Genomic DNA, 17147 nt, shown 5'->3' with positions numbered 1-17147 from the left:
ACTTTGATCATTTCAAAAGCAATGAAGCCTGATGCAGAGGGGAGAGAGAGAGAGAAAAAAAAAAAGAGGTAATTTATGGCTACCATTAAGGACACAAAGACAAAGGCGGAGTGAACGTTTCACTAAGTGAAGATTTACAAATGTGTTAAAAAAAAAAAAACCACACAAAAAACACCCTTATGAGTAGAAATAGCCGAGTCTCTCCCTCAGCACCAAATACAAAAGTGGTGGGAGGGAGAGAAGGCAGAGAAAGGGGGTGCAGGCTGCCCTACATTCACTGGGGATGAAAAGGTCAAAGGACAAGCAATCACAGAAAAGTTATTTTCTCCGATTCTCCATCCAACTGCAGGATGAGTAACCCCCGCCCCCCCAGGGAGGCAGGCTCAGTCTGGCCCCTAAGCAGGTACCTGGGCTGGGTTGGCAGGCAAAGTTGCTGGGGTTCTCAGGTATAAGCTTTGGGTGGTAGGTGGGCCCAAGAAGACATGTGTGTTCTTGTGCATGAGACAGGTGGGGTTTTGGGTGACATTTTTTTTCTAATTATCAGAGGAATAAGGATGTACGAATGCACACATGTACACACAAATATGTAGGTATATATTCACAGGAGAAGATGGAAAAAACACTGCCCTGAAAAGCTCAAAAACTTTCCTTTTCCTGAATATGGACTTCATTTCTTCTAGGGGCTGTTACGGGATATGGGGCTCCAGCCGTCTGTGCCCAGCCAAGGGTGGGCAGGGGCTGTGAACTACCCTCTATCGGGATGGTGTTGCTTGGAGGGCCAGGTGGCAGCCTTGCCTCTATTTGCAGGTGACCAGGCCTGACATTTCTAAGTTCCCGTGGCCATAGATGGCACCTGTGCCTTGGGCAGATAGAGTCGTCTCCTGTCCATTCCTTTGAAAATATTTATTTACGTGTGTGTGTGTGTGTGTGTGCATGTGTGTGCGTGTGTGTGCGTGTGTACGGGTGTGCTAGTCTTGCCATTGCAAATGAGTACTAGACATGTGGGCTACTTTTTCAAGTCTGGCTTTGAGTGGGTGGCTGGGGAATTGAACCAGGGTGAACAGGCTTTGCAAGCAAGCACCTTTGTCCCATATGCCATCTCCCCAGCCCCTTAAGCACTTCACAAAAAAAAAAAAAAAAAAAAAGTTTAGTAAGACAGCTGAGAAATGAACTTTTTTTTTTTTTTTGCTGTTGTTTTTCTGAGGTAGAGACCTACTCTGGCCCAGATTGGCTTTGAACTCCCTGTGATCCTCCTACTTCTGCTTCAGGACTGTTGGGATTAAAGGCTTGGGCCACCATGCTTTCCTTAAAATGAACATTTTGTGCTGTGACATTTTTGTTTTGTTTTTTTTTTCAGGCAGGGTCTCGCTCCAGCCCAGGCTGACCTGGAATTCACTATGTAGTCTCAGGCTGGCCTCGAGCTCACTGTGATCCTCATACCTTTTCCCCCTTAGTGCGGGGATTAAAGGCGTGTACCACCACGTCTGGCTTGCGCAGTGATTTTTTTTTTTTTTTTTTTGGATGTGGGGTTTCACTCTAGCCTAGGCTGACCTGGAATTCTCTATGTAGTCTCAGGGTAGCCTTGAACTCACGGCGATCCTCCTACCTCTGCCTCCCGAGTACTGGGATTAAAGGTGTGTGCCACCACACCCAGCTCTGTGCAGTGATTTATTTATTTATTTATTTATTTGAGAGCAACAGACACAGAGAGAAAGATAGAGGGAGAGAGAGAGAATGGGCGCACCAGGGCTTCCAGCCTCTGTGCAGTGATTTTTGAGGTCAGAGAGAGAGAGAGAGAGAGAGAGAGAGAGAGAGAGAGAGAGAGAGAAAGGAAGAAGGAGGAGGAGAAGAAGAAGAGGAGGAGGACGAAGAAAAGAGAGAGGTAGAGAGATGGAGAGAGAGAGGGATTGAGGATTGAGAGAGAGACTGACTCTGAGACTCTGAGACAGGACCAGAGAGGCCCTGGGGCTGGGCACCACATAGGCTAGGTGCTGATGGGAGCAACAGCTCTCCGGAACGGGGTCGGGTCTGTGTTGGAGGGTACCGTCTTGGGGTTCAGCTCCCCTGCTGTGCGGGGACTGTGCGGGACACTTGTTGGGAGTCCCCTGACCCAGTGTTTCAGGCTGAGTCGACCGGCCTCACCTGCGTCCAGTCTGCAGGGCCAGTGCGCGCCTGCGGGCCGGGCTGCGGCGGCTCTGGGCGGGCAGATGCGGGGCCACCGCGGCCGCGCCCCCTCCGCCCGGGGCCGGGGAGGGAGGGGCGAGGGCGGGCGGGAGGATCGTGTGAAAATGAGGCCGGGGCCGGCGGGCGGGGCCGGGGGTGTCTGCGCGCGGCGGGGCGGGCGGGCCCCGCACACACCTCCCCGCGCTCCGCCCGCGCGCTCCGCCGCCGCCGCCTGCGCCTTCCATGGGGGTCGCGGGCCGCGGCCGTCCCGGGGCGTCCCGGGCGCTGAAGCTACTGCTGCCGCTGCTGCTGGCCGCCGCCGTCCCGCCAGCCCGGGGCCGCGCCACCGGGCCGCCCGAGGGTGAGTGTCCCGCCGCGGGCAGCGCACCTGGCACGGCTCGGGGAAGGGTGTCCGGGGGCCCCCGCCGACGGGACGGGACGGGACCGGGCGCTGGTCGGCTGCGGCGTCCCCGGAGCGCGGGGGGGGTGGGTGTGTGTGCGGATCCGAGGCGCCGATCGGAAGCCCTCTTCTCCCCCGGGCCGGTGACAGTTCGCGTCCCGGTTCCCGGCCGTTTGGGGTCGCCGGAGAGTGCCTGCTGGGCAGACGGCCCGCGGGCTCAGCGGGCTGGAGGGTACTGGGGGTCGTTAGTGTTCAGCAACCCTGTTGCGTAGATGGGGAAACTGAGGCACGGGCCCTGGTGGCACCTTTGCTCTTCCTTTTCTTCTGGGCTTGGCTTGGGGAAGTTCTCCCGGGACTCTGCGCTGTTCTGCGCGCACTGGGCTTTGGAATCTCTTCTTGTTTTGTATTCCCATCTTGGAGTTGTGGACCCAGGGGGTGACTTGGCCGAGGCAGGTTTCCAGGTTGAGTGGGTGGGTGGGGGCACCTGAGGCTCAGCGCGGCGTTTGCTCAACGCCACCGCCCCCCCCCCCCCCCGACCCCGGGGGCAAGTTTCACTCCCATACCCCAAACCCTGAGAAAGCTGAATGACAGCTGCTTGGCCTTCGTCCACAGCCTAATTTTTTTTTAAGTGCCAACCAGATTCTAAGCTCTGCTCTTCTCCTGTAGCGGGCATTTACTATATGCCCCTCGCGTGCCAGGCACCGCGCAGCTTGGCGTGAATTGCAGGTGGCAGTGGCTTGTTGGCACACTGCAGCAGAGAGGCAGGCAGGAGAGTGGACAGGGACAACCCTGCGCTGATTTGTGCTAGAAATGGAGTTAAATACATGGGAACTCCTGGTGGGGCTCCTTCCTCTCTAACGGGAATGGGGGGTGGTGGTGGTCAGGGCCGCTTCCCGGAGCAAGCAGATCCGAACTGTCCTGAAGACCACTAGGCAGTGACGGGGTGATTCCAAGGAGAGGGAACGATCTGTACCTCGAACCTGGCCTGGGCATGGTGTGGTTCACCTCAGGGCGCCTCAGTGGTCTGGGCCTGTGCGGAGTGGGCTGGCGGGAGACTGCTCTTGAGCCGGCCACGGCCAGGTCACGCGTGGCTCAGGCACTGCGCCAGGTGTGGGCTGTCCTCTTTTGCAGACGTGGATGAATGTGCCCAAGGGCTAGATGATTGCCACGAAGATGCACTGTGCCAGAACACAGCCGCCTCCTACAAGTGCGCCTGCAAGCCCGGCTACCAAGGGGAGGGCAAGCAGTGTGAGGGTAAGCGACTTGGGGACCACCGTAGGTGGGCGAGCTGGGAAAGTCCCCTCCTCTTACCTCTAACAGGAGCTACCCAGGGTGGTAAAAGGGCCACTCCCACATCTGAATCATGTCACCTGTTCTCTGACATTTCCTAGACTGCTGGGGCCATTAGATCCTCTGCTTCAGAAGCGAACCTAGGATTTTTTTTTTTTTTTTTTTTTTTTTTAGTGATCCCATTTTTAATTTTTATTCATTTATTTTGAGAGAGAGAACAAGAGATAATGGGCATGTCAGGGCCTCCAGCCACTGCAAATGAACTCCAGACACGTGTGCCACCTTGTGCATCTGGTTTATGTGGGTCCTCAGGAATCAAACCTGGCTCCTTTGGCTTTGCAGGCAAGTGCCTTAATTGCTAAGCCATCTCTCCAGCCCGATCCTAGTTTTATCTGGCTCAGAAAGGTCCCTTTGTCTAGCTTCTGGAAAGGAAATGAAGTGCTTTAGTATCTTTGGGTCACACTCAGTTTGGGGACAGAAAAAGCTCTTACCGGGAGAACCAGGCCTAGCAGGGTGGGGCGGATCCTGTATTCCTGGGACAGTTTGCCCTCCCACCCCGGACACTAAGGGCTGAAGGCCTGCCTTCTACTGGTTTGGGAGTCTCCATCTTCTTCCTGGCTTTGGGCTGTTTAGCATTGGGACCTGCCAAGCTTTCAAGCTATGCTAAGGCCCTGCCTCATTTGAGCAGCAAGAGGGAAATTTTAGTCCTTGGTGCTCCAGATTTGGGGGCCCGAAATCTGGACTGTGCCCATTAGGGATGAGCTTAGTGTTTGGTGTTTGAACTCAAGCTCACAACTGGCTGGAGACTGGGCAGTCATGAGGAAGCTGTGTTGAGGGATGAAAATCATACCATGTTGGGTTGGCAGAGCTCTTCACAGAGCTCTGGGCCAATTCCATTATTCACTTTACAGATGGGGACACTAAGGACAGGGAACTTGGGGCCACAGCCACACATTTAGCCTCCAGGTAAAAGCTGGTCTCCTTTGCATCTGTGCCCAGGCTCCAAATCTCTCACATGCACAGCACACTGCTGCCCCTCTGGTTGGGGGAGAGTCAAGTTTAAACTGGATGAGGGACATTGACCTCATCGCTGCCATTCCCTCCTGTCTCCAGACCTGGCCTTGACCAGTGTATTGGTGGCTTTTTTTTTTTTTTTCCCACTCAGAGGGTTTAAACTCTTTACACCTTGGACCTAACTCTGGTGGGAATTGGTCTAAATAGGTGCAGGACCTAAATCTATGCAGTGAATATGAAAGTTCCACCCAACTTTGAAAAACACATTAACCTTTTCAGACAGGAGGAAAACTCTCAGAAGTGCTTATCTTGGTGGTTGTTAATGATGTAGGATTCATAACCTGATATGTCAAATGACTCCATCTCATCTCGTAGCCTCTGAGTAGTCAAGTTCTTACTCGTGGAGCAGTGTGTAAATCCAGGGGTACCTGGTATGTGTTGTACACCCATCCTTAGTGTGTGTGTGTGTCTGTGTGTGACTGCATGTGCACGTGTGCGTGTGGAGGCCAAAGGTCGACATTGGATCTCTCCCTGTTGCTCTCCACCTTTTAATTAATTAATTAATCAATTTAGTTAGTTATTTGGGTCTTTTGAAGTAGGGTCTCACTCTAGCCTCAGCTGGCCTGGAATTTACTATGTATTCTCAGGCTGGCCTCGAACTCACAGTGATCCTCCTACCTCTACCTCCCGAGTGCTGGGATTAAAGGTGTGCGCCACCACGCCTGGCTCTACCTTATTTATTGAGACAAGGCCTCCCACTGAACACAGAGTTCAGCAATTCAGATAGTCTAGCTAGTCAGTGAGCCTTGGGGATTCCTGTCTCTGCTTCCTGATTGCTGGGATTACAGGTGTGTACCACCATACCTGGCATTTGTATGAATTCTCAGGATTTGAACTCAGGTCTTCATGCATGCATGACTTTATGGATTTTTAAAGATGAGCCATCTTCCTAGCCCTCAAGACACCCATTATTTTTTTTTAAACTTGTTTATTTTTATTTATTTATTTGAGAGTGACAGACAGAGGGAGAAAGAGGCAGAGAGAGACAGAGAGAGAATGGGCATGCCAGTGCCTCCAGCTGCTGCAAACGAACTCCAGATGTATGTGCCCCCTTGTGCATCTGGATAATGTGGGTCCTGGGGAATCGAGCCTTGAACCTGGGTCCTTAGGCTTCACAGGCAAGTGCTTAACCACTAAGCCGTCTCTCCAGCACCCCCCCCCTTTTATTTTTTTGAATAGCGGCTCATGTAGTCCAGGTTGGCCTTGAACTCACTATGTAGCCAAGGATGACCTTGAACTCCTGATCCATCTACTTCTACCTCCCAAGTGCCAGGAGTACGGGTGTGTACCATCACAGCTGCCTTCATTTTTGTTCTTTAATAAGTTACTCGATCAGTGGCACTTTAATACAAGGTCTCTGGGGCTTGGTTTTTGTTTTTTACCATTTCGAGGCTTTGAGACAGAATCCCAGGCTGGCCTCAAACTTGTAAACTTCATACCTCAGCCTCCCAAGTGCTGAGATTACAGGCCTGTGGTGCCACGCTTGGCTACCACAAGGTCTTTAATAACAAACACAGAAGCCGGCGAATGACATCTCTGAAGCAGAGTGTGTGCTGACCACATGCATGGGTAAGTGCCGGAGGCTTCAGTAGTGACTGTATCTCCCCCCCCCCCCCCGCCTCCTCCTCGTCTTCTCAGCTCAGATGCAATTTTTCTGTTTTGAGGTTTGCTATTACTATGTGTATAGGCTGGTCTCAAAGTCCTGAGCTCAAGCGATTCTCCTGCCTCAGCTTTCAAGTGCTAGGACTGTAAGTCCGTGCCGCCTCACCTACCTTCAACGGCATCTTTTATTCATTTATTTTTTTTGGTTGGGAATCAAACCCAGGGCCCTTTGTAGATCCTGGGCAAGCATTCTACCACTGAGCTACACTGCCTGCACAGGATTTTAAAGATGAACTTAAAAAAAAAAAACACAAAGGAGGGCTGGAGAGATGGATCAGTGGTTAAAGCACTTGCCTGCAAAGCCTAACAACCCGAGTTCCTAAGTTTGATTCCCCAGTACCCACATAAAGCTAGATGCTCAAAGTGACACCTGTGTCTGGAGTCCATTTGCAGCAGCTGGAAGCCCTGGCATACCCATTCTCTCTGTGTATCTCTTTTCTATCTCTCTGCTTTCAAACAAATAAATAAAAATTAACAAAATGAAGGACATAGATGAAGAGGAAGAGGAGAGGAGGTAGCACCAAAGAGACAGAGGCAGGAGGGTCGGGAGTTCAAGGCCATCTATAGCTACATAGAGAGTTCTAGGGCCAGTCTGGGCTATATGAAACTGCCTAAAAGAAAAAAAAAATACAACAGAAAACAAAATAATAACAAAAAACCCAAAACACAGCTAGCAAATATGAATGCCACATGTGATTATAATGAGTAGGTTTGGATCTTGTGATAGGTAAAGACGCCCCTTGGGAAATCATCTGGGAAGTCCTCTGTGCCAAGGAGACATAGTTCCTGCCTGTCTCATCAGAGGAGGCAGGAGTCTGGTTAGGCTCACAGCCACTGGGGTTAGTGGTCTCTTCCAAAACCCTTGGGTCTTTGAAGCCAAACTCATGGTTTCCTAGAGGTACACAGTCATCAGGAATGCTGGTGTTTTCTCTTTCTCTGTCCCTCTCATCGTGGGATGCCAAAAGTCTCTCTCCCACAAATACCTATGCCAGTTCCTTCACAGTGGATCTTCTTTTTTAATTTTTATTTTATTTTATTGTTTATTTTATTTATTTACTTGAGAGTGACAGAGAGAAAGAGGCAGAGAGAGAGAGGGAGAGAATGGATACGCCAAGGCCTCCAGCCACTGCAAACAAACTCCAGATTGCATGTGCCCCCTTGTCCATCTGGCTAATGTGGGGCATGGGTAATTGAGCCTTGAACTGGGGTCCTTAGGCTTCACAAGCAAGTGCTTAACCGCTAAGCCATCTCTCCAGCCCTTTAAAAAATTTGTTTTAATTAATTTTATTTGAGACAGAGAGGGAGGCAGCGGGGAGAGAGAGATAGAGATAGTATGTGAGAGAATGGGTGCACCAGGGCCTCCAGCCATTGCAAATGAACTCCAGACACATGCTGTACCTTGTGCATCTGGCTTATGTGGGACCTGGAGAATTGAACCAGGGTCCTTAGGATTTGCAGGCAAGCACCTTAACCACTGAGCCATTTCTCCAGCCTAGTGGATCTTCTTTGTATTAAATATTCAGTTTCAGGCTGGAGAGATGGCTTGGCGGTTAAATGCTTGCCTGTGAGGCCTAAGGACCTGGTTCAAGGCTCAATTCCCCAGGGCCCACGTTAGCCAGATGCACAAGGGGGCACACGTGTCTGGAATTTGTTTGCAGTGGCTGGAGGCCCTGGCATGCCCATTCTCTCTCTCCCTGTGCCTCTTCCTCTGTCTGTCGTTCTCAAATAAATAAATAATAAACAAAAAAATTTAAATATTTAGTTTACAGTACTGAAATCTACATTTGTTGGTACTTTGCTTGGGGAGAAAAGTTCCTTTTAAAAAATTATTTATTAGCTGGGCGTGGTGGCACACGCCTTTAATCCCAGCACTCAGGAGGCAGAGGTACGAGGATTGCCATGAGTTTGAGGCTACCATGAGACTCCATAGTGAATTCGAGGTCAACCTGGGCTAGAGTGAGACCTTACCTCGAAAAGAAATTATTTATTTTCAAGCTGGGAGTGGTGGTGCATGCCTTTGATCCTAGCACTTGGGAGGCAGAGGTAGGAGGATTGCTGTGAGTTTGAGGCCACCTTGGGACAACAGAGTGAATTCCACATCAGCCTGGACTAGAGTGAGACCCTACCTTGAAAAAAAAAAAAGTAACATAAAAAAGTAACATGATGATGACGTGGCTTTAGTGTTGTTTTATTCCAGATGCCTTTGCTCTCAGTGGTAAATCTGTAGTACATACTGCTTACTTCTAGGTCTAGAGAACTGAATCTGACTTATGTGGGTTCTGGGGAATTGAACCTGAGTCCTTAGGCTTTGCAGGAAAGCATCTTAACTGCTGAGCCATCTCTCCAGTCCTAATTTTTTTAAAAAAAATATTTATTTGGAGTTGGGCACTGTGGCACACGCCTTTAATCCCAGCACTCGGGAGGCAGAGGTAGGAGGATCGTTGTGAGTTCAAGGCCACCTGAGACTACATAGTGAATTCCAGGTCAACTTGGGCTAGAGTGAAACCCTACCTCATAAAACCAGAAAACAAAAAATTTATTTGGGCTGGAGAGATGGCTTAATGGTTAAGGTGCATGAAGTTTAAGGATCCAGGTGCAATTTCCCAGTACCCATGTAAAGCCTGATGCACAAAGTGGCACATGTGTCTAGAGTTTGTCTGCAGTGGCTAGAGACCCTGGCACACCCATTCTCTCTATGTGCCCCTTTCCTTTCTTCCTTCCTTTCTCTCTCTCTCTCTTTCTCTCTCTCCAATAAATAAGTTAATTAAAGAAAACAACTAAAAAGTTATTTTTCATTTTTGGTTTTTCTAGCTCAGGCTGACCTGGAATTCACTATGGAGTCTCTCTCAGGCTGGTCTCGAACTCACAGTGATCCTCCTACCTCTGCCTCCAGGATGCTGGGATTAAAGGCATGTACCACCATGCCTGACTTTCTTTTTAAAATAACTTCGTATTTCGAAATAATTTTAGACCAAAAATGATGCAAAAACAGCACAGAGTTCATGTATACCCTTCAATCATGTTTACCTAATATTATCAACTTACAAAAACCACAGTGTAGTTATCCAAACCAGGAAATTAACAATGACACAATATTGTTAACAAAACTGTAAACATTATTCACATTTCATCAGTTTTCCCCTAGCATTCTGTTTCTGCCCTAGAAACCCGTTCCAGGTCCCACGTTATGTCCAGCTGCTGTGTGTCTTCTGTCTCCATTCATCTTCTGACAGTCTTTCTTCATCTGTCATGAGATCCCCACTTTGAGAGCTACTCAATTCCTTGGCCTGATGTTTTCTCCTGATAAGCTTTAATGGGCTGGGAGACTGCTCAGTGGATCAACTCACCGCTCAAGCTGGTACCTGAGTTTGATCCCCCAGACCCCATGTGAAAAGCCAGAAGCTATGGTGGGCTTCTGCAATCTCAGGATGCCGATGTGGATGGTGAAACGAGAGGCACAGGCATGAGAATTTCCCAGAAGCTCAAGGCTAGCTCAGCAAAAAAAACCCCAGCAGAATGAGAATCCAGGGAGAGAAAAACCCTGCCTCAAATGATGTGGACAGGCGAGGACCAACCCAAGAGTTGCCATCTGACCACTATACATGCACACAAATAGTAATAGAAAGAATTAATGGAACTGGATGTGGTGTCTCACACCATAACCCATCACTCAGGAGACTGAGGCAGGAGGATTGTCTTGAGTTTGAGGTATGCCTGGGCTATATAGTGATTTGAAGCCCAGCTTGGGATACGTGTTTTCAAAAACAAAACCAAACAGCCTGGTGTGGTGGTGCGTGCCTTTAATCCCAGCACTAGGCAGGCTGAGGTAGGATGATTACTGTGAATGCAAGGGCAGACTGAGACTAAACAGGGAATTCCAGGTCAGCTTGAGCTAGACTGACGTCCTACCTTGAAAAACCCAAAACTGCAAAACAGCACACACCTTTAATCCCAGCACTCGGGAGGCAGAGGTAAGAGGATTGCCATGAGTTCGAGACCACACTGAGACTCCATAGTGAATTCCAGGTCAGCCTGGGCTAGAGTGAGACCCTTCCTCAAAAAACCAAAGCAAAAAAAAAAAAAAAAGGAAGTTTTCAGCTGGGCGTGGTGGCACACTCCTTTAATCCCAGCACTCGGGAGGCAGAGGGCTAAAGTGAGACCCTACCTCAAAAAACCTACACACACACACACCAACACACACACACACATGGACATATGTATAATTTTCTGGCACCACAAGATGTTCCAGAAACTTGTTATCTTGTCCTGAACTCAACCTCTTCTCCAGTGAGCTCTGGTTCCCTTGACTAGAAACCGAGATGTGAGTGCCTGGTCTTGTAATTAGTATTGAGGAGTCATTATTCCCAGGCCGTCCCCATGCACAGAGATAAGAAATACAAGTGTGTACACTGTTGCACACGCGGAGGTCAGAGGACAACTTGGAGTCGGTGCTTGCCTTCCTCCTCGTCTTCAGGCAGGGTCTCCCATTGTGGCTCAATGCCTCATTTACTAGGCTGGCTGGCCTGCGCATTTCTGGGGGGTTTTCCCCTCTCCCTTCTTCTTCTTCTTTTTTTAAATTTTATTTTTATTTTTATTAGCATTTTCCATGATTATAAAAAAAAATCCCATGGTAATTCCCTCCCTCCCCCCCCCCCACTTTCCCCTTTGAAATACCATTCTCCATCATATTACCTCCCCATCACAATCATTGTAATTACATATATACAATATCAACCTATTAAGTACCCTCCTCCCTTCCTTTCTCTTCTCTGTATGTCTCCTTTTTAGCTCACTGGCCTCTGCTACTAAGTATTTTCATTCTCACGCAGAAGCCCAATCATCTGTAGCTAGGATCCACATATGAGAGAGAACATGTGGCGCTTGGCTTTCTGGGCCTGGGTTACCTCACTTAGTATAATCCTTTCCAGATCCGTCCATTTTTCTGCAAATTTCATAACTTCATTTTTCTTTACCACTGAGTAGAACTCCATTGTATAAATGTGCCACATCTTCATTATCCACTCATCAGCTGAGGGACATCTAGGCTGGTTCCATTTCCCAGCTATTACAAATTGAGCAGCAATAAACATGGTTGAGCATGTACTTCTAAGGAAATGAGATGAGTCCTTTGGATATATGCCTAGGAGTGCTATAGCTGGCTTCCCTCTCCCTTCTTACCCCAGGAGTGCTGGGATAACAGATGCTGCCGCCACAGTGTCTGGCTTTTCCTAGGGATCCACACTCAGGTGCTCACAGGCAAGTGGCAAGGGCTTTGTCTATCCAACTTTCTCCCAGCCACTCTTTTCCTGGTTTTGTTTGGTGTTTCATCTCACAATGTAGCCCTGGCTGGCCTGGAATTCAGTATGTAGACCAGGCTGTTCTCAAGTTTGTGGTGATTCGTCTGTCTCTGTCTCCAGAGTACTGGGGTCATAGGAATATGCTGCCATGTCCAGCTTATTTATTCCCTATATCTGTTCCTCTACATATAAATTAAAAACAGTGGGTAATACTGACATTTTATTATTTATTTATTTAAGAGCGACAGAGAGAGAGAGAGAGAGAGAGAGAGAGAGAGAGAGAGAGAGAGAGAGAGAGATTGGGAGAGAGAATGGGTGCACCAGGGCCTCTAGCCACTGCAGATGAATTCCAGATGCATGTGCCACCTTGTATATCTAGCTGACGTGGGTCCTGGGGAATTGAGCCTCAAACTGGGATCCTTAGGCTCCACAGGCAAAAATGCTTAATGGCTAAGCCATCTCTCCAGCCCTGGCTTTTTATTTTATTTATTTATCTTGCTTTTTTGAGGTAGGGTCTCACTGTAGCTCAGGCTGACCTGGAATTCCTTGTAGCGCCAGGCTCGCCCTGAACTCACAGCGATCCTCCTACCTCTGCTTCCCGAGTGCTGGGATTAAAGGCGTGCGCCACCACACCTGGCGATGCTGACATTTAAAATTCCATGCCAGTACTGCAAGATTCATTCTAACCATCCCCTTCATTTATAACTTCTTTGTTTGACAGTCAGAAGTGTGGCCCTCATTGTTGCAGCGTTATTTCTTCCTTGTAAAATCCTAGTGTACACATAAATCTTTACACAATTGCTGACCCATAATCCCTGTGTGTACCACCGGTTTACTAGCTATAGTACATGACTGACGAAACAGCATGCAGCAGAGAGCAAGTTGTGGTCTAGTTTTGTAACATCCAGGCAAGGTGTTGCTTTTCAAATACTTAGTTTAGAACTTTTCTTTCTTGTTCCCTTCAGGGTGAGTATGTATTATTAATTCATAATTCACTTGGTTTGTTTTTTGAAACTATATTTTATTTGCTGGGCGTGGTGGTGCACGCTTTTAATCCCAGCACTCGGGAGGCAGAGGTAGGAGGATCGCTGTGAGTTCGAGGCCACCCTGAGACTACATAGAGAACTCCAGGTCAGCCTGAGCTAAAGTGAGATCCTACCTCAAAAAACCAAACCAGGGCTGGAAAGATGGCTTAGCGCTTAAGCGCTTGCCTGTGAAGCCTAAGGACCCCAGTTCGAGGCTCAGTTCCCCAGGACCCACGTTAGCCAGATGCACAAGGGGGCGCATGCTTCTGGAGTTCGTTTGTAGTGGCTGGAGACCCTGGCGTGCCCATTCTCTCTCTCTCTCTAACTGCTTCTTTCTCTCTCTGTCACTCTCAAATAAATAAATAAAAATACACAAAATATTTAAAAAAAACCAAACCAAAACACAACAAAACAATATATATATATTTTATATATTATAATATAATATATAATATATATATATAATATATATAATTATTTATTTACTTGAGAGAGAAAGAGGCAGAAAGTGTGTGTGTGTGTGTGTGTGTGTGTGTGAGAGAGAGAGAGAGAGAGAGAGAGAGAGAGAGAGAGAGAGAGAGAGAGAGAGAGAATGCGCACACCAGGGTCTCCAGCCATTGCAGATGGACTCCAGATGCATGCACCCCCTTGTGCAGCTGGCTTATGTGGGTCCTGGAGAATTGAACCAGAATCCTTTGGCTTTGTAGGCCAGCACCTTTACCGTTAAGCCATCTCTCCATCCTGGCTTGTTTGTTTTTTTATTTCTTTTACATTTTCTTTTTTTCTGAAACATCCTAGCCCGGTATGGTAGTCAGCTCCATGTTGCTGGGATGAACAGCAAACCAGGCACAGTTTATGGGAGGAAGGGATTTATTCTGAGCTTACAGATCAGTGGCTGAAGCAGCTGTTCCCTCCATCCAAGCACAGAGAGAACCGTCACCAGTCAGCCAAAACCAACACCAACACCAACAAGCAGCAGGCAGGACCCCAGAGCTCACACTCTCCTCTTACCCTTTGGGGCTGGGATTCAGATCCACCCTCAATGATACCTTAGGGCTGGACTCCAGGCTCTGTCCCCAGTGAAGCCGTCTAGCTCGGTGGCTGGAGGTACAAGTTGCAAGCTTTAATCAAACACCTGAGTCTATGGGGGACATATATTCAAACTACCACACCCAGAAAGACCTTGAACTCACTCTGGAGCACAGACTGGCCTCAAACTCACACTGATCCACCTCCCTCAACCTTCAGAGTGTTGGAGTTAAAGGTGTGGGCCACTATGCCTGGCTTTCTTCATTTACTTTTTCTTTGGTTTTTCAAGGTGCAGTCTCACTCTAGCCCAGGCTGATCTGGAACTCACTCTGTAGTCCCAAACTGGCCTCGAACTCACAGTGATCCTCCTCCTACCTTTAAACCCAGAGTGCTGGGATTAACAGCATGTACCACCACACCTGGCTAGCTTTCCTCATTTTCTAATGATGTCTTTTGAAGTGTAAAATTTTAATTCAGATAAAGCACTTTAAGTTTATGGATAGTGGGCTGAAGAGATGGCTTAGTGGTTAAGTTGCTTGCTTAAGGAGCCTAATGACCTGAGTTCACACCCGGCATGGTGGAGTTCATTTTCTTAGTACCCATGTAAAGCCAGATGCACAAGGTGGTGCATGTGTGTGGAGTTCATTTGCAGTGCCCTGACGCACCCATTCTCTCTCTCTGCTTTATTCTTTCTTTATCTTCCATCTCAAATAAATAAATATAAAATATTTAAAATATATGCTAAACTTATGGACTGTGTGTTTGGCATATCAAAGAAATATTTATTTTGCTCAAAATTGTAAAGACTTTTTCATATATTTTTCTCTTAAAAACTTGATAATTTTAGTTCATACTAAAACTTTAGTTATCTAGGTATCTGATCCATTTTTGTGTGGAATGGAGTAAGGCCATCTTTTTGTAGAAATGGCATTTCTGGGCTGGAGAGATAGCTTAGCTGTTAAGGCACATGCCTGCGAAGCCCAAGAGTGCCGGTTCGATTCTCCAGGTCCCACGTTAGCCAGATGCACAAGGGGGCACACGCGTCTGGAGTTTGTTTGCACTGGCTAGAGGCCCTGGTGCACCCATTTTCTCCCTCTCTCTCCCTCTTTCTGTCTCTAATTTATAAATAAATAAAAGTGTTTACTATGTAGTCTCAAGGTGGCCTTGAACTCACAGTAATCCTCCTACCTCTACCTCCCGAGTTGTGGGTTTAAAGGCATGCACCACCATGCCTGGCCTGAGCACTTTTGTTTAAAATAAAATGATCTTGAATAAAAGGGATTTCCCCCTGCACTTTCAGTTCTGTTCTTTTGATCTGTGACTCTATCCTCAGGCTTACTATAAGTATAGCTTTATAGTAAATAAAATTCCTCCAAATAGAACAAAACTGGTTTAGGTCACCTGAGATTTTTTAATTTCCATATAAATTTTAGGATATACTTGACAGGTTCTTTAAAAGTCTATGCTGAAAATTTGTGTGTATGTGTTTATATCATCTATTGCAGGAATATGACATACTAAGACATTCTTTTGTATTTGATTTTTTCCATCTAATAATATTTTACAAATTACTCCAAATAATTTGCTCATAGAGCTCATCTTCATTCTTTTTTAGAACCATCTAATTAATGTATCAAGTACACATACCATATCCATGAAACTGCTCTCAACTATACACTTTTAGGTTATTTTCAGCATTTTGTAATCCAAACAATGCAACAGGGAATAATAACTTGTACATATTTATTTTTTTGGGTGTTTTGGGGCGGGGGAGTGATTCTGAGAAGTGAGGTGGCTGGCTCAAAGGTAAATGTATATGTTTCTAAAAGAAAGCTATACAGTTTACTTCTGTTTTATTCCTTAGACACTGATGAATGTGAAAATGAACTCAACGGAGGCTGCGTCCATGAATGTCTGAATATTCCAGGGAACTATCGCTGCGCTTGTTTTGATGGCTTCATGTTGGCGCATGACGGTCACAATTGTCTTGGTAAGAAAAACATCTGGAAGTGGCAGTTCTTCTCTACCCACCCTCTAGCATCCTCTTTCCTTTGGTGAATACTTGTGACAAAAAAGGAAGCCAGGAATGGTGACACATACCTATATAATCTAGGCACTTGGGAGGCAGAGGCAGGAGAATCACTATATATTCAAACCAACTTAGTCTATATAGAGAGGTCCAGTCCAGTCAGGACTACATAATGAGTTTCTCTCTTAAAAAAAAAGTGGGGTTTGAGGTGGGGAGATGATTTACTTGGTAAAGTGAGTTTGGATCCCCATCACCCATGTGAATGCCAGGAAGGTGTGGTGGCATGCTTAGAATTCCAGCACTCAGGAAGTGGGGCAACCTGGCCAACTAGTCTAGCCAAATCAGTGAGTTCTGGGCTTAAGCAATAAGGTGGAGAGTGATCAAAAAATAAGGTGAGAGTGATCAAGGATAACAACTGACAGCCACTTTTGACCTCTACATGTGCTTGCAAGCATATGCACACATATCTGGACATACATGTATGCCCATACACACACAAACATGCACACACACACACACACACACACACATGCAAAAGAAAAGAGGAAAAGAGAGGATCAGAAACATACAGTTTAGGGACTGGAGAGTTGGCTTAGTGGTTAAGGAGCTGGCCTGCAAAGCCTAAGGACCCAGGTTCGATTCCCCAGTACCCACATAAGCCAGACGCACAAGGTGGCACATGTATCTGGAGTTTGTTTGCCGTGGCTAGAGGCCCTGGTGTACCCATTCTCTTTCTCGCTGTCTCTCTGTCTCTTTCATTCATAAATAAATAAGTAAAATATTTTTAAAAAAGAAAAGAAAAGAAATAAACAGTTTAGACCCTTTTAGACAGCAGACTATGGGATAGAAAACAAGCTAGCTAAAATGTTTTAGCCTATGTATGGTTATTATTAAGTCCTTCATCAGTCCAAGGAGATGGATGGAATTGTCATTATTATTTATTGATTTTTGGGGGGTATTGACTGATCACCATTTGCATCTTAGGTCTTGTATTGTAAGGGTATTATTAATCATTTCTTTTAAAAGAATTGTGTCTTAATTCTAAAATTAGGTAAAACTTCCTGTCCTTAAGACTTCAAATGTGTGGTTGGGTCACAGCTAGACAGAATTCTTTTGTAAGAGAAAATCAAACACAAACTTTCCATGAACATCCTCCTAGCCTTCCACAAAACAAAAAA

At 47.0% G+C, this 17147-nt stretch overlaps 1 protein-coding gene across 3 annotated transcripts in view; it reads left to right on the top strand.

Moving 5' to 3' along the window:
* Window positions 1-2406: 2406 nt before the first annotated feature.
* Scube2 (signal peptide, CUB domain and EGF like domain containing 2) overlaps window positions 2407-17147 on the top strand; it is a 93474-nt gene continuing 78733 nt past the window's right edge. For all 3 annotated transcript variants that reach the window (XM_045146316.1, XM_045146315.1, XM_045146314.1), the window contains exons 1-3: window positions 2407-2524; window positions 3695-3817; window positions 15805-15930. In XM_045146316.1, the coding sequence (XP_045002251.1) occupies window positions 2407-2524; window positions 3695-3817; window positions 15805-15930 (367 nt within the window). The remainder of the gene's footprint in view (window positions 2525-3694; window positions 3818-15804; window positions 15931-17147) is intronic.

Source organism: Jaculus jaculus, chromosome 3 (genome assembly GCF_020740685.1).
Source record: "Jaculus jaculus isolate mJacJac1 chromosome 3, mJacJac1.mat.Y.cur, whole genome shotgun sequence".
Lineage (NCBI taxonomy): Eukaryota > Metazoa > Chordata > Mammalia > Rodentia > Dipodidae > Jaculus > Jaculus jaculus.
The sequence above is the reverse complement of the archived record's forward strand: the minus strand, read 5'-3'. Positions and strand labels throughout refer to the sequence as shown.